This window comes from Lactuca virosa, chromosome 3 (assembly GCF_052849685.1).
Source record: "Lactuca virosa cultivar CGN04683 chromosome 3, Lactuca_virosa_CGN04683_v6, whole genome shotgun sequence".
Lineage (NCBI taxonomy): Eukaryota > Viridiplantae > Streptophyta > Magnoliopsida > Asterales > Asteraceae > Lactuca > Lactuca virosa.
In genome coordinates this window covers 241465325-241480539 of record NC_136428.1, presented here as the reverse complement: position 1 = coordinate 241480539, position 15215 = coordinate 241465325, and the positions used below count along the sequence as shown (strand labels likewise).

The 15215-nt window shown below is 37.9% G+C and overlaps 1 protein-coding gene across 1 annotated transcript in view; it reads right to left on the bottom strand.

Moving 5' to 3' along the window:
- Window positions 1-1908: 1908 nt before the first annotated feature.
- LOC145164481 (uncharacterized) overlaps window positions 1909-15215 on the bottom strand; it is a 31829-nt gene continuing 18522 nt past the window's right edge. Inside the window, exons 3-4 of the mRNA XM_079083194.1 lie at window positions 15028-15128; window positions 1909-1927 (exon numbers count right to left, since the gene is read on the bottom strand). Of these exons, the coding sequence (XP_078939320.1) occupies window positions 1909-1927; window positions 15028-15128 (120 nt within the window). The remainder of the gene's footprint in view (window positions 1928-15027; window positions 15129-15215) is intronic.

Below are 15215 nucleotides of genomic sequence, written 5' to 3'. Positions count from 1 at the left end.
ATTATATTGATAGGATTATGCTGTTTCTTGGTTTTGGGGAAAATGGAGGGCTTGGATTAGGGGGATGTTTTCTAATGCTCGTTCCTCAGTGCTTTTGAATGGTTGCCCTACGGATGAGTTTCAGTTGTTTAGAGGGTTGAGACAAGGTGACCCATTGTCGCCTTTTCTCTTCATTATTGCTATGGAGGGTCTTCATATTGCTATGGAGGATGCGGTGTCGTAAGGTGTGTTTAGGGGGGCCCAACTTGAGTCACATGATTTAGCCATCTCTCATTTGATTTATGCAGATGATGTTATATTTCTTGGAGAATGGAATGAGAATAATGTCCGAAATTTGATTCGGGTGTTGAGATGTTTTTATTTAGTCTCGGGTCTAAATCTCAATCTTTCTAAGTCTAGTCTTTATGGCGTGGAGGTTAGTAGGTCTGAAATCTCCAACCTCGCTTCTTTTACAGGCTGCTCGGCTGGTTCCTTTCCTTTTGTGTATCTCGGTGTTCCGGTTGGCGAATCTATGGTGCGTGTTAAAGGATGGCAAATAATTATAGATCGCTTCAAAAAAAGATTGGGATCTTGGAAAGCTAGATTGTTGTCTATTGGAGGTCGTTTAAATCTTGTTAAGTCAGTTCTGGGTAGCCTTGGTATTTATTACTTATCTATTTTTAGGCCTCATGTTGCTGTCTTGCAGGCTTTGGAGAATATGAGGGCTCGGTTTTTTTGGGGTATGGAAGAGGGTCAAAAACATATTCATTGGGTTAAGTGGAATTTGGCGTTAAACTCTTTTGCCCAGGGTGGTTTGGGTATTGGTAGTTTAGATGCTTTTAACCTGGGTCTTTTATATAAATGGAAATGGAGATTCTTTAATGAGCCTGACGCCTTATGGGTGAAAGTTCTAAAGTTTTTTTATGGTGAAGGGGGAGGTTTTTCTGGGGGCTCGAGAATACAAAGTGGTGGTGGTGTTTGGCAAAAAATAGTTGGGTCTATTAACCATCTTCACGAGATTGGTTTACTGCCTTCGAATGCCATGGCTAGAGTGACTGGGAATGGAGCTATTATTCGGTTTTGGCACGATGTTTGGTGCTTGGATGTTCCTATGATGGTGCAATTCGGGAGATTGTTTGCGCTTGCTTCTAATCAAAACTCTTTAGTTAGTGATTATTGGTCTCCAACGGGTTGGGTTTTTGCTTGGCGCCGTGATATTAGAGGAGGGGTTGAACAGGAGCAGCTTACGTCTTTGATGTCTTTGTTGGATGACTATCATCTTGGCGTGGAGTTAGACAAATGGGTTTGGAATCTTGATAATTCAGGGTGCTTTTCGGTTAAATCGACTAGGAATTGGATCAATGATTCGAGACTTCCGTCGGGTTCCATGCCTACTAGATGGAATTGTTCATTTCCTATTAAAATAAATGTTTTTATTTGGCGTTTAATGATGGATAGACTTCCTGTGAGGTCGAAGTTGGTGGAGAGAGGGGTGGATCTTGATTCGGTTTTGTGCCCTTTGTGTCACGATGCTACTGAAGACGTGTTGCACTTGTTTATTCAGTGCACCATTGCTAATCAGATTTGGAGGCGGGTTAGTCTTTGGCTTGATTTGGATATCCCTATTTTTTCTCTATGAGAGACATGATGGACTAGATCGATGCGAGGCCGAATGTTAGGCAACAACGGGCGATTGTTGACTCGATTTTTTCTGTGGTTATTTGGGTGCTTTGGACGTTCCGTAACGGTATTTTGTTTAGTAGTAATAAGCCTAGAAATGATAGGATTTTTTATTCCATTGTTGATATTTCGTTTCGGTGGTTTTCGTCCCGTAACTCTAAGACTAGGATTAATTGGAGTTTGTGGCTTCAAAATCCTACCCAGTCTTAATGGTCTGTATTTCTAGCGTCTTGCTAGTTTTCTTTTAATTTAATTGGTTGCTGCCGTTCTAAAAAAAAATTTCCACGAACAAAAGTAAGTTTTTATAACAATAAATTCAATAAATAAGAAATTAATAATAAATAAAAATAATCATGTAAGTCAAATAATGCCAAACTGGCAAACTCATTAGAATAAAAAAAGATTTAAATAATTTATTATATTAACTAAATGGTTATCATAATATCTTACGTTAACCCACTTAAATATCCAAAGACATGGCCCAATAAACTCATCAAGTAATCCAAACCCACTACACATTTACGTTTTAGGTCCTTTCAGAGTTCAGAATTCTTTCTTATTTTTGTCAAAAACCTTGTGAAATCAGGTTCCAACTCTGATCTTTAAAATTTTAAAAATTCGAATTAGTTTTCTTCTACATGGTGTAAGCCTGTAAGGTGTGTCCATTGTTCACGTACAAACAGTGTCCATCTAAAAGTTATCTAAAATATTCTATAAAAATTTCCTTACTAAAGGGTGTCTATAGAGGTAGACACCCCCTTTATGATAGAGTACAATCGCCCTTGTTTATTTGGGACAGTGGTGAATCTAGACCAAAAAATCACATGGTTCCCAAATTAAGTGAAGCCAATAAAAAAAATTCAACAACACTTGTCTGGGGTCGGATCGGGTCGTATACTTTAAAAAACTGAACGAATCAGTTCAACTTGTTAAAACCGATCAGACACCACCGATTAAAAATTTTAACAAAACGATTGAAATATAAATGAAAAAAGTAGTATGTTTTTTAATGAAAAACTAGTTGATTATTAGTCCATTGATAAAGCAGTGAACAGAGAGTAAAAGTCTTTAGCATGCGGGCTTTTTTTATTACAGCAATTTATTTATTTATTGAAATTTTGAGAGTGCCGATTAAGAGTGATTAATTTTTTGTTATCAATCTCATAATTTAAAATAACAAATTGATCCTAATAACTTATTTTTTTCCTTCATTTAAAATGATTTTTTAAGACATTTTTTTAAAAAACAAAATTAAGGTAGGTCCCTTATTTTTTTTAAGGTAGTTCCTAATTTTTCTACAATATATATTGTAAATGAAATTGAACATTTAGGTAGGTCCTAGGACCTACCTTGGGCCATACTAGACACACCCCTGATTTGGGGGTTTTCCTTAAAAAGATAGGAGGATAAAAGTTCGTGTATGCGAGAGCCGAGAAGGATGGTTTTTCATGTGATAAGGGAACACCACTTCAAGATTGCATCACGGTAAGAGTATCCTGAAGATCCTTCACGCATTCTTCATCTCAATGCATTATATGGGTTGTATAATTTTGATTTGGTACTTGTACATCTTGCACCGGTTGACCATATGAGAAATTTGTTTGAACAGATATGACGCTGACGCTGATGTTATAGTGAGAAGATGTTAGAGATATCGTTCAATCTAATAGTATATTTTGACATTTTTCAACATAATAGTGTATTTTCAATATTAAAAGACACCAAGATGGTGTACCAAATGTGGTGGATACTGGGGAGGTGAAGTTCAAAACCATGACCTTTTGGATGAACAACGATGGATAATATTTGTTGACTTTAAATAATATTTATTACAATAATATATATCTTAGTAATGGAATAACTTGTATAAATATGAGAAGCATTGATTTTAATATAATTTATTTAAAAATAACAAAAAGAATAAAATACATTTTTATTCCTACTTACGGTAAGAGGCTACAACTAAAGTCATATTTGGTAGCCTTAGTCGTAGCCTCTTAGTTGAAAAATTAAGAGGCAAACTCTTAATTTTAAAGATTTAGACTGTTTGGTTGCATATGAATTTATGGCTCTTAATTTAAAAGATGCATCTTAAACTTTTAGATGTAAAGACATATCTGAAGAAATCAAATGACCTGTGTTCCCTTTTGGCCCAAATACTTCATCTCGTTCCCTCTGCTATTTCTTCTTCTCAAACGTCACTCTTCTTGCTCCCTCCAAATGCAACTCCGATTGCAACCCTCTGCCCTCCCCTCCGGACACCACCAGAGATGTCATCTTCGACATCGCTACCGACAATGAAGCCCTCCATCTGCTTGATTGACGTAAAAACTCTTTCACCCGTTTCTCCTCTAGCTCCGATCATTTATGCATCTGTTCGGTCTGTAACGTTGTCACTGCCACCGTCTTCGCCTCCATATCCGACTGCTTTGTGTAACATCCCGTTTATGAGGTATTTCCAAATTAAACCCTAAGTATGAAGATTTATTGTATTTAGCCCTTATGTATGAGAAATGTTGCAAAATGACCCATAGTGGCATTTTTGTAATTATTAGTCCGAGGTCACGTACACTGGACGTACCTAGTGTACCCAGGGCGTACATGCCTGATTTTCAAACCCTAATTGTTAGGGTTTAGACCCTATGTAAACATCCTTAAGTCCCCAACTTACCTTCATTCATCAGCCTCCAACTTGCATTCGTCCCCAAACAAACCTTAATCCACTTTTGAGCATTATTGAGCTTTGTGTATGTTTTGGTCACCTTGAAGTAGAGAGGAAGAAGAGAAGATCATCATGGAGGAGTAGGACTCTTTGAATCCAAAATCTCATCACCATTTGGCATCAGTTAAAGGTAAAAATCTTTGAACTTGATGAAGCTATGCATACATCTAAGTAGGGATGTGCTTTTGGACCGAATACCCGAACCGAAACCGAAACCCGGACCGAACCGACCCGAATTAGGACCGAATAAGTTATTTGGGTCGGTTATCGGGTATCTATTTTTGCCCAATTCGGGTTTCGGTTTATTCGGTTCGGGTTGCCCGAATAAAGGTTTAATCGGGCCAAAAAGACCGACCCGGAAAGTGAATAGTCACTTGAACCGAATAACCCAAATAAACTAAAATGACCCGAATAACCCAAATAAACTAAAATGACCCGAATAACCCAAATAAACCGAAATGGCCCGAATAATCCAAATAAGGAAATTCTATATTTAGTTCAAGAAAAAAAATATTAAATTAATATTTTTTTTCTTGAACTAGATATAGATTTCCTTATTTGGGTTATTTGGGCCATTTCGGTTTATTTGGGTTATTCGGGTCATTTCGGTTTATTTGGGTTATTCGGTTCGAAAACATAATGTAAACGTTTATTTGGGTTATTTCGGTCCTTTCGGGTTAATAACCGAACCGGAACCCGTATTTCCCGAACCGAACCGGTCCCGTATTAGTATAATCGGTCCAGGTTTCAGTTCCCACTTTTCATCCAATTCGGGTTTCAGATTATTCGGGTTCGGGTCGGTTCTGGCCCGAAGCACATCCCAGATTATTCGGGTTCGGGTCGGTATCTATTTTTGCCCACTTTTCATCCAATTCGAGTGCTATTTGAGATCGATCATTATTAGGTGTTTAGGTGACCTGTTGAGTTGTCATTTGGAGCTGTGTTCTATCAAATATCTTTCCAGACTGAGAGGTGAGTTTTCCTCACTGTACTTATAGGTCAAAGGCACCAATGTCGACCCACTAGATTATTTAACTTGGTTAGGATAGGGCTATGCTAGTATATGGTTGATTAGTAGATTTACATGATTATTTGTGTTTGTTGGTTATGTGTTTATGTTATCTGTTCATATGTCGACATATTGTGGTTAGGTTGAGGCGGCCTTGCTTTGTGCTGAAGGCCAAGACACCCGTGGCGGTCCGAATAGGCTGTAGGCCCTGCGAGGGGGTTCATTCAGGCCGAAGGCCCGTAGAGCGGTCCAGATAGGTTATAGGCCCTACGAGGCGGTCCATTCAGGTTGAAGGATCATATTTGCATGCTTTGTTTATTTGTAGTGTGTTGGTACTTTGGGGGAACTCACTAAGCTTTGGCTTACCGTTTTAGTTTATTGTTTCAGGTACTTCTGAGAATCGTGGGAAAGCGAAGGTCTGGTCGTGCACATCTTCCTATTTTTATGATATGGATTTTTAGGACACTCTGATATGACTTTACTTTTGAAACAATGGCTCTTTAGTAAATAATGATGGTTAATGGTTGATTCTAAAAATTTTAAGTTTTTGTGATTTTTGGAGTGTTATAAGTGTTGGGTTTTGAGCACTATAACACTCCAATGGTGCACATGCAACCCTAAATGCTTTGGATCTATGTTTTCTCTAATTATACATGCATTTTGTTTTTCCAAAGCATTCGCCCTAGCTAGCATACAATTGAAGCTATATAATAAAAACTTAGTTTGGATGCTTACCTCTTGAGTAGGGTAGAGTTCTTGACCTTTGAAAGCTTGCGCACCTCAAGTGTGATGCCTCTAATGCTTCACAATCACCAATATGCAAGAGGAGGCTTAAGAGAATAAGTTACTTATCTCAAAAGGATGGTGTAACCGATTTTGGCTCATGATGGTTCTATTTATAGTGTGGCAAATGCTAGGGTTACACTTTGTGAACCCTAATGCTCCATGACTTTCCACATTCTTATGCTCCATGGGTTTAACCTCCATGGACTATCCATGGATTAACTTATTGGTTTAGCCCATCTAAATAATCATGGATCATTAGCCCACACTACAAGAATCATTGATTTACATAATTAATCCCCATATATTTAATTAGTCTCTTTTGACCACAAAATTAATTCCAAATTAATTCTTGATCAATACTAATTAAATAATATGATTCCATATATTAATATATTATACTTGTAATATATTAATAAATCATAAATAACCTTATTCTCAAAAGTCCATCCTATCAAATTGCACTGGTGAAGGCAACCCAAAAGGACCATGCTACTATCGGGTAAAGTACATCCCGGTTATAGTTATGGGCTTAGACAACAAATCCAACAGTCTCCCACTTGGATAAGTCTAATAACTATAGTTGCCAATGTAACTTCAGGATCCGACTTAGCAATCGTAAGCTTTCAAAAGTCGCTGTCAACTCTGACCTAGTCAGTGACGCATCCTTTAGGTAAGTGATCATATAATCCTCTGTTCTCAAGATATCAGCTGGACAAATACATGGAACAATGTCATACTTATTGTCCAGCAGTTTGTTTCCCGATTTCTGATTCGTCTGACATAGAACATAACTGAACACATCAATTTAGTTCTGACCGGGCCCGACACATAAGTCAAAACAGAATCATCAAGGGGCCCAAGATATCGCTTTTAATCCTCTTAGGATAAAAGAAACAGATAAACTTTGACATTAGATGCTTGTACTAACTATTCATTAAATCATGCACAACGATACGTTTAATAACATCAAGTTATTGTCTCACGATCACTCGTGATAAATTCCATGAAGTGATTCAAGTGAGCGCAGGTTGATCCAATACTCAAATCTTATTTCAGAAGTACTAATGAATGGTGTAGCAAACTGTTGCTATGCCTAACACCTTAGACAATCTACAAGCTAACTCATGACAGTCTTCTTTCATACTTACTTCCAACGTATGATCGACTGTGGATAGTTTGAATAAATCTTATTATTTTGGAAGTCAAAACATGCAAAGTGAAACAATAGTAAACAATTGACACAAGACAGTAACTTTACTTATAAATAAAACTCCTTTTATTCAATCATTAAATGTCAATTACAATTTAGCTATTACAAGTTTCGGTTTATCTAACCACTAAAACTAATATAGCCCGTTAGCCCAACGCCCCTTGCATGCTGCAAGTGCTTAACCCTGGTCAGTCCCTTTGTAAGGGGATCTGCTGGGTTGTCCTCTGACGATATCCTCTTCACCACGAGGTGTCTTTCTTCTACCTGATGTCTTATAAAGTGGTATTTTCTGTTGATATGCCTGGATCTTCCATGATCTCTCGGTTCCTTGGTTAAGGCAACCTCCCCTTCATTATCGCAGAAAATCTCCATAGGCTCCTTTATGGATGGAATGAATCCAAGGTCTCCGATGAAGTTTTTCAACCATATCGCCTCCTTCGATGCTTCGCTTGCTGCTATGTACTATGATTCTCACGTTGAATCAGCTACAGTCTCCTCCTTGGAACTTTTCCATGTCACTGCTCCTCCATTCAGGGTAAATATCCAGCTCGACTGAGAGCGGAAATTATCTCTGTCGGTTTGAAAGCTCGCATCGCTATACCCTGTTACTCTGAAGTCATCACTCCCACCGAGAGTAAGGACCTAGTCCTTAGTCCTCCGCAGGTACTTAAGAATGTTCTTAACCGCAGTCCAATGAGCTTTACCGGGGTTCCCTTGATATCTGTTGACAATGCTCAAAGCAAAGGCCACATCAGGGCGAGTACAAGTCATAACATACTTGATCGAACCAACCACGGAAGCATATGGTATATGACTCATTTCTGCTGTTTCATCCTCTATACTCGGACTCTGAGTCTCACTCAGTTTGGTATTGCTTTGGATAGGTAATTCACCTTTCTTGGAGTTCTCCATGCTGAAACATTCCAACACCTTGTCCAAGTAGGTACTTTGACTAAGTCCTATTAGTCTTTTACTTCTGTTTCTCAATATCCTTACCCCTAGGATATAGGCAGCTTCTCCGAGGTCCTTCATAGCGAAACACTTCCCAAGCCAGGACTTGACCTCGTGCAAGGTTGGGATGTCATTTCCTATGAGCAGTATGTCATCTACATATAATACCAGGAAGCTGACTATACTCTCACTAGCTTTGACATATACGCAGGACTCATCCTCGCTTCTCGAAAAACCAAACTCTTTGACTTTTTCATCAAAACAAAGATTCCATCTGTGAGATGCTTGTTTTAAACCATAAATGGATTTCTCAAGCTTACACACTCTATTAGGGTACTTTGCATTGACAAAACCCTCTGGATGACTCATGTAAACATCTTCAGCCAACTTTCCATTAAATAAAGCAGTCTTGACATCCATTTGCCATATTTCATAGTCATGAAATGCAGCTATGGCTAGCATAACCCTTATAGATTTAATCTTCGATACTGGTGAGAAGGTCTCATCATAGTCAACTCCCGAAGTTTGAGTAAAGCCCTTCGCAACCAGTCGCGCCTTATATGTGTCTACTTTCCCATCCATGTCGGTCTTCTTCTTGAAGATCCATTTGCACCCGACTGTCTTACAACCCGGTACATTGTCAACCAAGTTCCAAACTTGATTGTCATACATGGACTGAATCTCGCTGTCCATAGCCTCTTTCCATTTTGCAGACTCGGGGCCTGCCATGGCTTCCTTGTGGTTATTAGGTTCATCCAAATTTACCAGTGTGCTATCACTAATAAATGTATCACCTTCAGCTGTTATATGAAAACCATATAACACAGGTGGAACACTAACTCTACTGGAACGCCTGAGAGGTACAGACTCGTCAATTGGCTCAACCGGAGTTTCCTCCTCAGGTTGATTGCTAGTGTTTGAGGTTCCTTCACCGCTTGACTCTTGAAGCTCTTCAAGGTCAATTTGCCTCCCACTATCCCCTTGGCATATGAGTTCTCTCTCACGAAAGACTCCTCTCCTCGCAACGAAGACAACATTGTCACTCGGTCTATAGAAGAGATATCCAAAGGACTTCTGTGGGTAGCTGATGAAAATACATCGCTCACTCCGAAGTTCGAGCTTGTCATGAGTCTCACGTCTCACGAAAGCCTCGCAACCCCAAACTTTTATATGGTCTAACGAGGGAACCTTCCCTGTCCACATCTCGTGATATGTGACAACCGTCAAATTTCGGTCAAGTCAAAGTCAAACAAAGTCAACAAGTCAAACCGGTCAACTCCATTAACCCTTGTATGTTAGGGTTTACATTATACAATTCGCTATTTCAATGAGAAAACATCATTTGAAAAATTCATGTGTGTGATTTTCCTTAGCCTTAACAGTGCTAAACAACGAACCAAAGCGATAAAACACTATTGCACAATCATCGGGATTGTGTAAGACACTAAATCATGGCTTAACGGGGTTTATGGACCTTTCGTTGCGAAGCCGGACACTCAAAAAGATCACAAACGAAACCTCTCACAATCTCTTTCAGTCAACCTCTCTCTATTAAAATCTCTCCCCAAATCTCTCCCGAATCTCTCCCAAATCTCTCTCAAAAGTTCCTTTAAATTTTTGTAATCATTCGGGCCATCCCGACCCTTAACTGGGTCAAAAACCACTTGAAACGGGGTAAAAACGGGTAAAATAGGCTTAAGGACCCAAAACTGAAGCTTCAGGACCGAAGTCCCTGTCATAAAGGAAGACGACACACATTTGTCTGTCGTAACCTTACGACGCGCGTGTTGATGACACGCAATGAGTATCAAGGAAGCCCCTGTCATAAAAGAAGACGACATGCATTTTTGCGTGTCATAATTTTTCCGGTTTTTCGACTACGACTTTGTTTTAGGCCCGTTTTTCATCATTTTAACGCGGGATTTTCACCAAAAACTTTATTTTTACAGTTAGAACTCTATATTTCAGTAATCCCCACGTTTTTAGGGCCATTCATACCAATAATTAGTGGGGGAGGTGCTTGAGGTGGAAAGATGACTTTACTTTACTTTATGTCACATGCCATCACTCACACCTACTACATGGCCAACTCTTTCCCACTACATGACCAGCTCTTACCCACTACATGACCAACTCATACCCACTACATGACCAGCCCCACTCCTTGTCTAAGTATAAAAACCCATCCCTTCATACTTCTTTCATTCTCTCATTTTCCTCCAAGGATCACACTCCAAATTCTCTCACCATTCTCTCTCAATTCCAAGACTTCCAAGGCTGATTATCAAGCTTTCTTCCACTCTTGGTAAGTATAATTCATTCTTCTTATGATTATTACACATCCTTCTACTCAAAATCATAAGAATCTTACACAAACATCGTCACCTTCATGTTAGGTTCTCGATTCGTCAAGGCATCTTCTAAGTGTTCTTGGGTTGAACACTTCTCTTCTCCAACATCCATCCTCTAATAACACATAAGGTGAGTTCATACCCCTATATTTTCATGTTTTTATTAAGTTTTAAGGGGGGGGGGGGAATACAAGTTAAAACACCAAAAACACAACTAAACTCATTTAACAGTCTTCAACAGAAACATTTAACTCCATTCACGGACTGTTTGGGTCAACTTAAACATTTTAGTTTTCAAAACTGTTTCAGACGCATATAGTTCAGGTTCATACCTTTAAAATGACTACTTGCACATCACCATATGATTTGTCTACGATTTATGGTGAGTTTTACAAAACTGTCTATCATTTCAGAAACAAAACCGGACCAGTCTGTGAATATGAATATTTTCACACAAGTTGGAGATCACTAAAAATCATGAGAAAATTTATGAACAAACTAGACACGCTTTCCAAACTCTCAGAATTTGCGGTTTTTGATTTAGACCTTTGATGATTTTTCTATAAATTTTCTAAGAACAGTAACAGAAACGTTATTACTAGAAAAATACCATCAATTTCATTTACGCCTTGTAACTCGTTGAGCAAGGTGTATATCATTATGTAATCATATATTATTACATTATATGTCATTTTGTCTTGGTAATTAGACATACATCAGAAAACAAATGGATTTTTACCTTCACAAGTATGGTAAATAATTAATTTTTATAAACAAAGTTTACATCCGTAATACACAAACATTTGGTAAACTATGACAATTATAGTTTATGAACACTACTACTACCCTTGTTGTGATAAACTATAATAGGTATAGTTTATGATACATTTATATAACAAACTATAATTTGTATTAATACTGTATTCTCGTTTAGCAGTTCCTAAACCAAAACTATTAATTATATTAGGTTCTACGCCATTTTGACCCGAACCGTCTATCGTACGATACACACATTTCGTTTTGGGACTAAAGTGAGTAATCTACCCCATATTTTATAATTTTCAATACTTTTGGGGTGTATCATGTGGTTCTAATATGTTCCAACTTCATTTTATTGTTTTATCACAATTGAGACATTGTTGGGACATTTATACGTGAGTCATTAATTGTATAACTAGTGTTGTTTACGCTACATGTACTTGTAGTGCATTACCATTTTTAGTCTAATCTCCATGACTATGCCCGTACTCTTGAGGTACGTTATGGACAATAATAGCGCTATTGGGTTGACCACCCCGCCTTGGGACGCTAAGGTGATTGATCGCACGTGGTTGAGTGTGTTTGATGATTAGATGCTCCATCCTATATATATATATATATATATATATATATATATATATATATATATATATATATATATATATATATATATACATATATATACATAGGGTGAGGGCTTATTGTTGTTGTTATCATTTGTTAATCAATTTTGGATTTATAAACCGTTATCTCAAATACAATTGTTTGCCGACTTCAAAAGAAAACAAATTTCAAATTATAAATGTTTCAACTTCACAAATTTTCTCTACTAAAATTAGATTACTCACCAACTCTCGTAGTTGACCTGTTTTTACCCATGATGCAGATTTGAAGAATGAAGTTGATGAAAAATAGGTTGTGCCTTAGAAATCCACAAGACTATTTAAATTTGATGTAATAAATGTTGTTCGTATTTGGATTTGTATTTGTATGTTGTGGATCTTGTTTGCATACTTAGTACTTAATTGAATCTAATCATATTATAACATAGTTGTCATGAGACTTTGAACAATATATCACGCCTTGATCGATTCCGACAAGGATCGGGGTGTGACAGATTGGTATCAAAGCCCTTGACTATAGGGAATTAGGTTAATTGCCTTGACCTAGTCTATAGCCTCTAGGGTCCTCTCGTATGCTAGTTTATAAAATGCACACACAACTGCATGCAATTCACACTTAGAAAATCCTAGGAATACCTTTGTGTGTTAATTGCTCCCTTAAGTGCATACGTATTACTTCTGATGCTTATATGTGTGCATACACTGGTGAATATTCTCCTCTTTCTCTGAAAATCACACACATATTCAAGTGGTTTAAAAAAAAGAAAAAAAAAATGTATATACATATATATTCCTTAGAGCTCATAGGAAATTCAAAGTCATCCACTCTAGTTGGGTAGGATCATAGTAATGGACGCGTAGTAACCGGAAGGGGGAGGTGCCGGTAGCCCGAAAGTCCTGACTAGGCAAGCATTCGTATACATCCCAATCAACTGAGGGACCAGTTTGCTTACCTGGGGACCAAAGGCGAGAGTTCCCAAACCTATAGGCCAAAGCGCGTCATTCACATTACTTTTGAGCCATCAAAATACCCGACCTTATCAAACGTATCCAAAAGGATACACTCCAAAATGGCCAACTCATTGGACCATTAAGTTCCCTAATGGGCCTAGAAGTGGGAAAGACATGTGAAAACTTAGTTTTGTGGGGGCCCACGCAAGTGCTACATGTTTCACATTTAGTAACCATGGAAAGCCCAAAAGGTGCCCAACACTCCTAACCATGGCCCAACAAGTGTTTTACAATTATTTTACCCAACAATGTCTAAAAACTTTATTTCCATAATCAATTTACAAATAACTCACAAGTCCATATGCGTGTTTCTCGTAGATGGCATTACGACCCCCATACGCTGCTCGCAACAACCGAAGGCTAGCTGCCCTTATCGCCAAGGAGGTAGCAAACGTCATCCCAACAATTGCAACCCAACTTCATTCTCTTTAGCCACAAGCTCCAGCAACCACTCCTCGTTGCTCGTTCAAGCACTTTCGTAACTGCAATCCGCCTTACTTCAAAGGCATCGAGGGTGCCACCGCACTCCTCACATGGATTGAAGAAATGGAGAGTACTTTCATCCATAGCGAGTGTCCTGAGGACCTGATGGTCCGTCATGCTACAGGGTGCCTCCAAGGTCATGCTCTCACATGGTGGAACCTAGAAAAACGGGCAAAGGGAGAGGCTGTATGCCTTGGTATATGTGAATCAAGTCTGGGAAGGATATAGCCTGATCAACTATATATGTCTGAGGAGTGACTTGCATATACTGGGGGATAGTCATAATGGGCAACAAATCTAACAACCTAACTACATCCTACAGGGAATACTTTAAGAATCGAATCTAAACACCTAAAAATATTATAGGAGTATTTGGTGATACTATAACCAACTTATGTGAAAACTAAAGACCTCTAATAGTAGGCCTATGATAACTGAGTGCATACGCCAAGGTTATACATAATTAAAGATATTATAGACTCAGAATCTATGACTATTGCTCTACTTCCTGTTCCTTGTTTGGTTGTGGACTTAGAGTAGAGTCATTTATTCGAAGGTCTATTCTATCTCAAATTATGTATAACTGGTATGCACTACGTGATTATAGATGTAACTAATAAGGATCACCCCCTATAAGTAATTATAGGATTAGGCGTCTATTAATTATCTCTTCTACCCCTATTCTCGCACGAACAACATGATGGGTAAATCTTAACGCCCGTACAAAACCTACTTCTACCCACTACCATAACTCCGTCTCCAAGACGTTAACAGAAACACCAAGAATAGTTCACTAAAGTGCGAAATTATACATGTGTATATAAATGGTAAGGATATTTACGAAAAGGTTCATCAATGAAATTGGCATGCATTTTATTTCATTGAATCTCACTACTTGGTATTACAAACAATTTACGACTGGTAACTCTAAGATTCTTTAGGTGTACCTCGAATTTATGTGTAATTAAGAAATGATTGACCTAGAAATGGTGAGTCCGCCTTATGACCTGTTCCTTGTTTGGTTGTGGACTTAGGGTAGACTCATTAGGATCAACAGTCTAATAAAATTTTAATTACACATAACTGGGGGCATGTCGAGTGAATCTTAGGAGTGGATCAGACATGGAACAAATCACAAGATTATAATCAAATTATTCCTACTAAATTCATAAGTCTATTTATAAAGACCTCTGGTATAGAGTCGTCGGCGTAGTCGTGTCGGCAATCTAGAATATTGTTAAATACATAATACAAACTATAATACCCAAATTATACAAAATTTTCTGCATTAAAAATCAATAGACAAACACAATGAAACTGAAAAGGGTATCAAACTATCAAGAGAAAAACACATACAATGTAGATTAAAATCCACTAATTATAACAAAATGGCTAAAAGAAAAGGTAAGGACTAAGGATTGTTAAGTCCTCTCTTCTTATAAATAGCTTTGAAGCAAGTTTGCCTAAGCTTCTTTGTTCCTTCTGTCAATTCCATATCTGGCAATTTCTCCATCATCTTCTTGTGCCCTTCTAACGTCTCTATCTCCTCCTTTAATCCCAACTCCTAGTTTTTTTAAAGGTAGATGTAATATATTTTTTCGTGTGAGTTCAAAAAAAAAATTTACAATGAGTTAAGTTTATATAAATATAA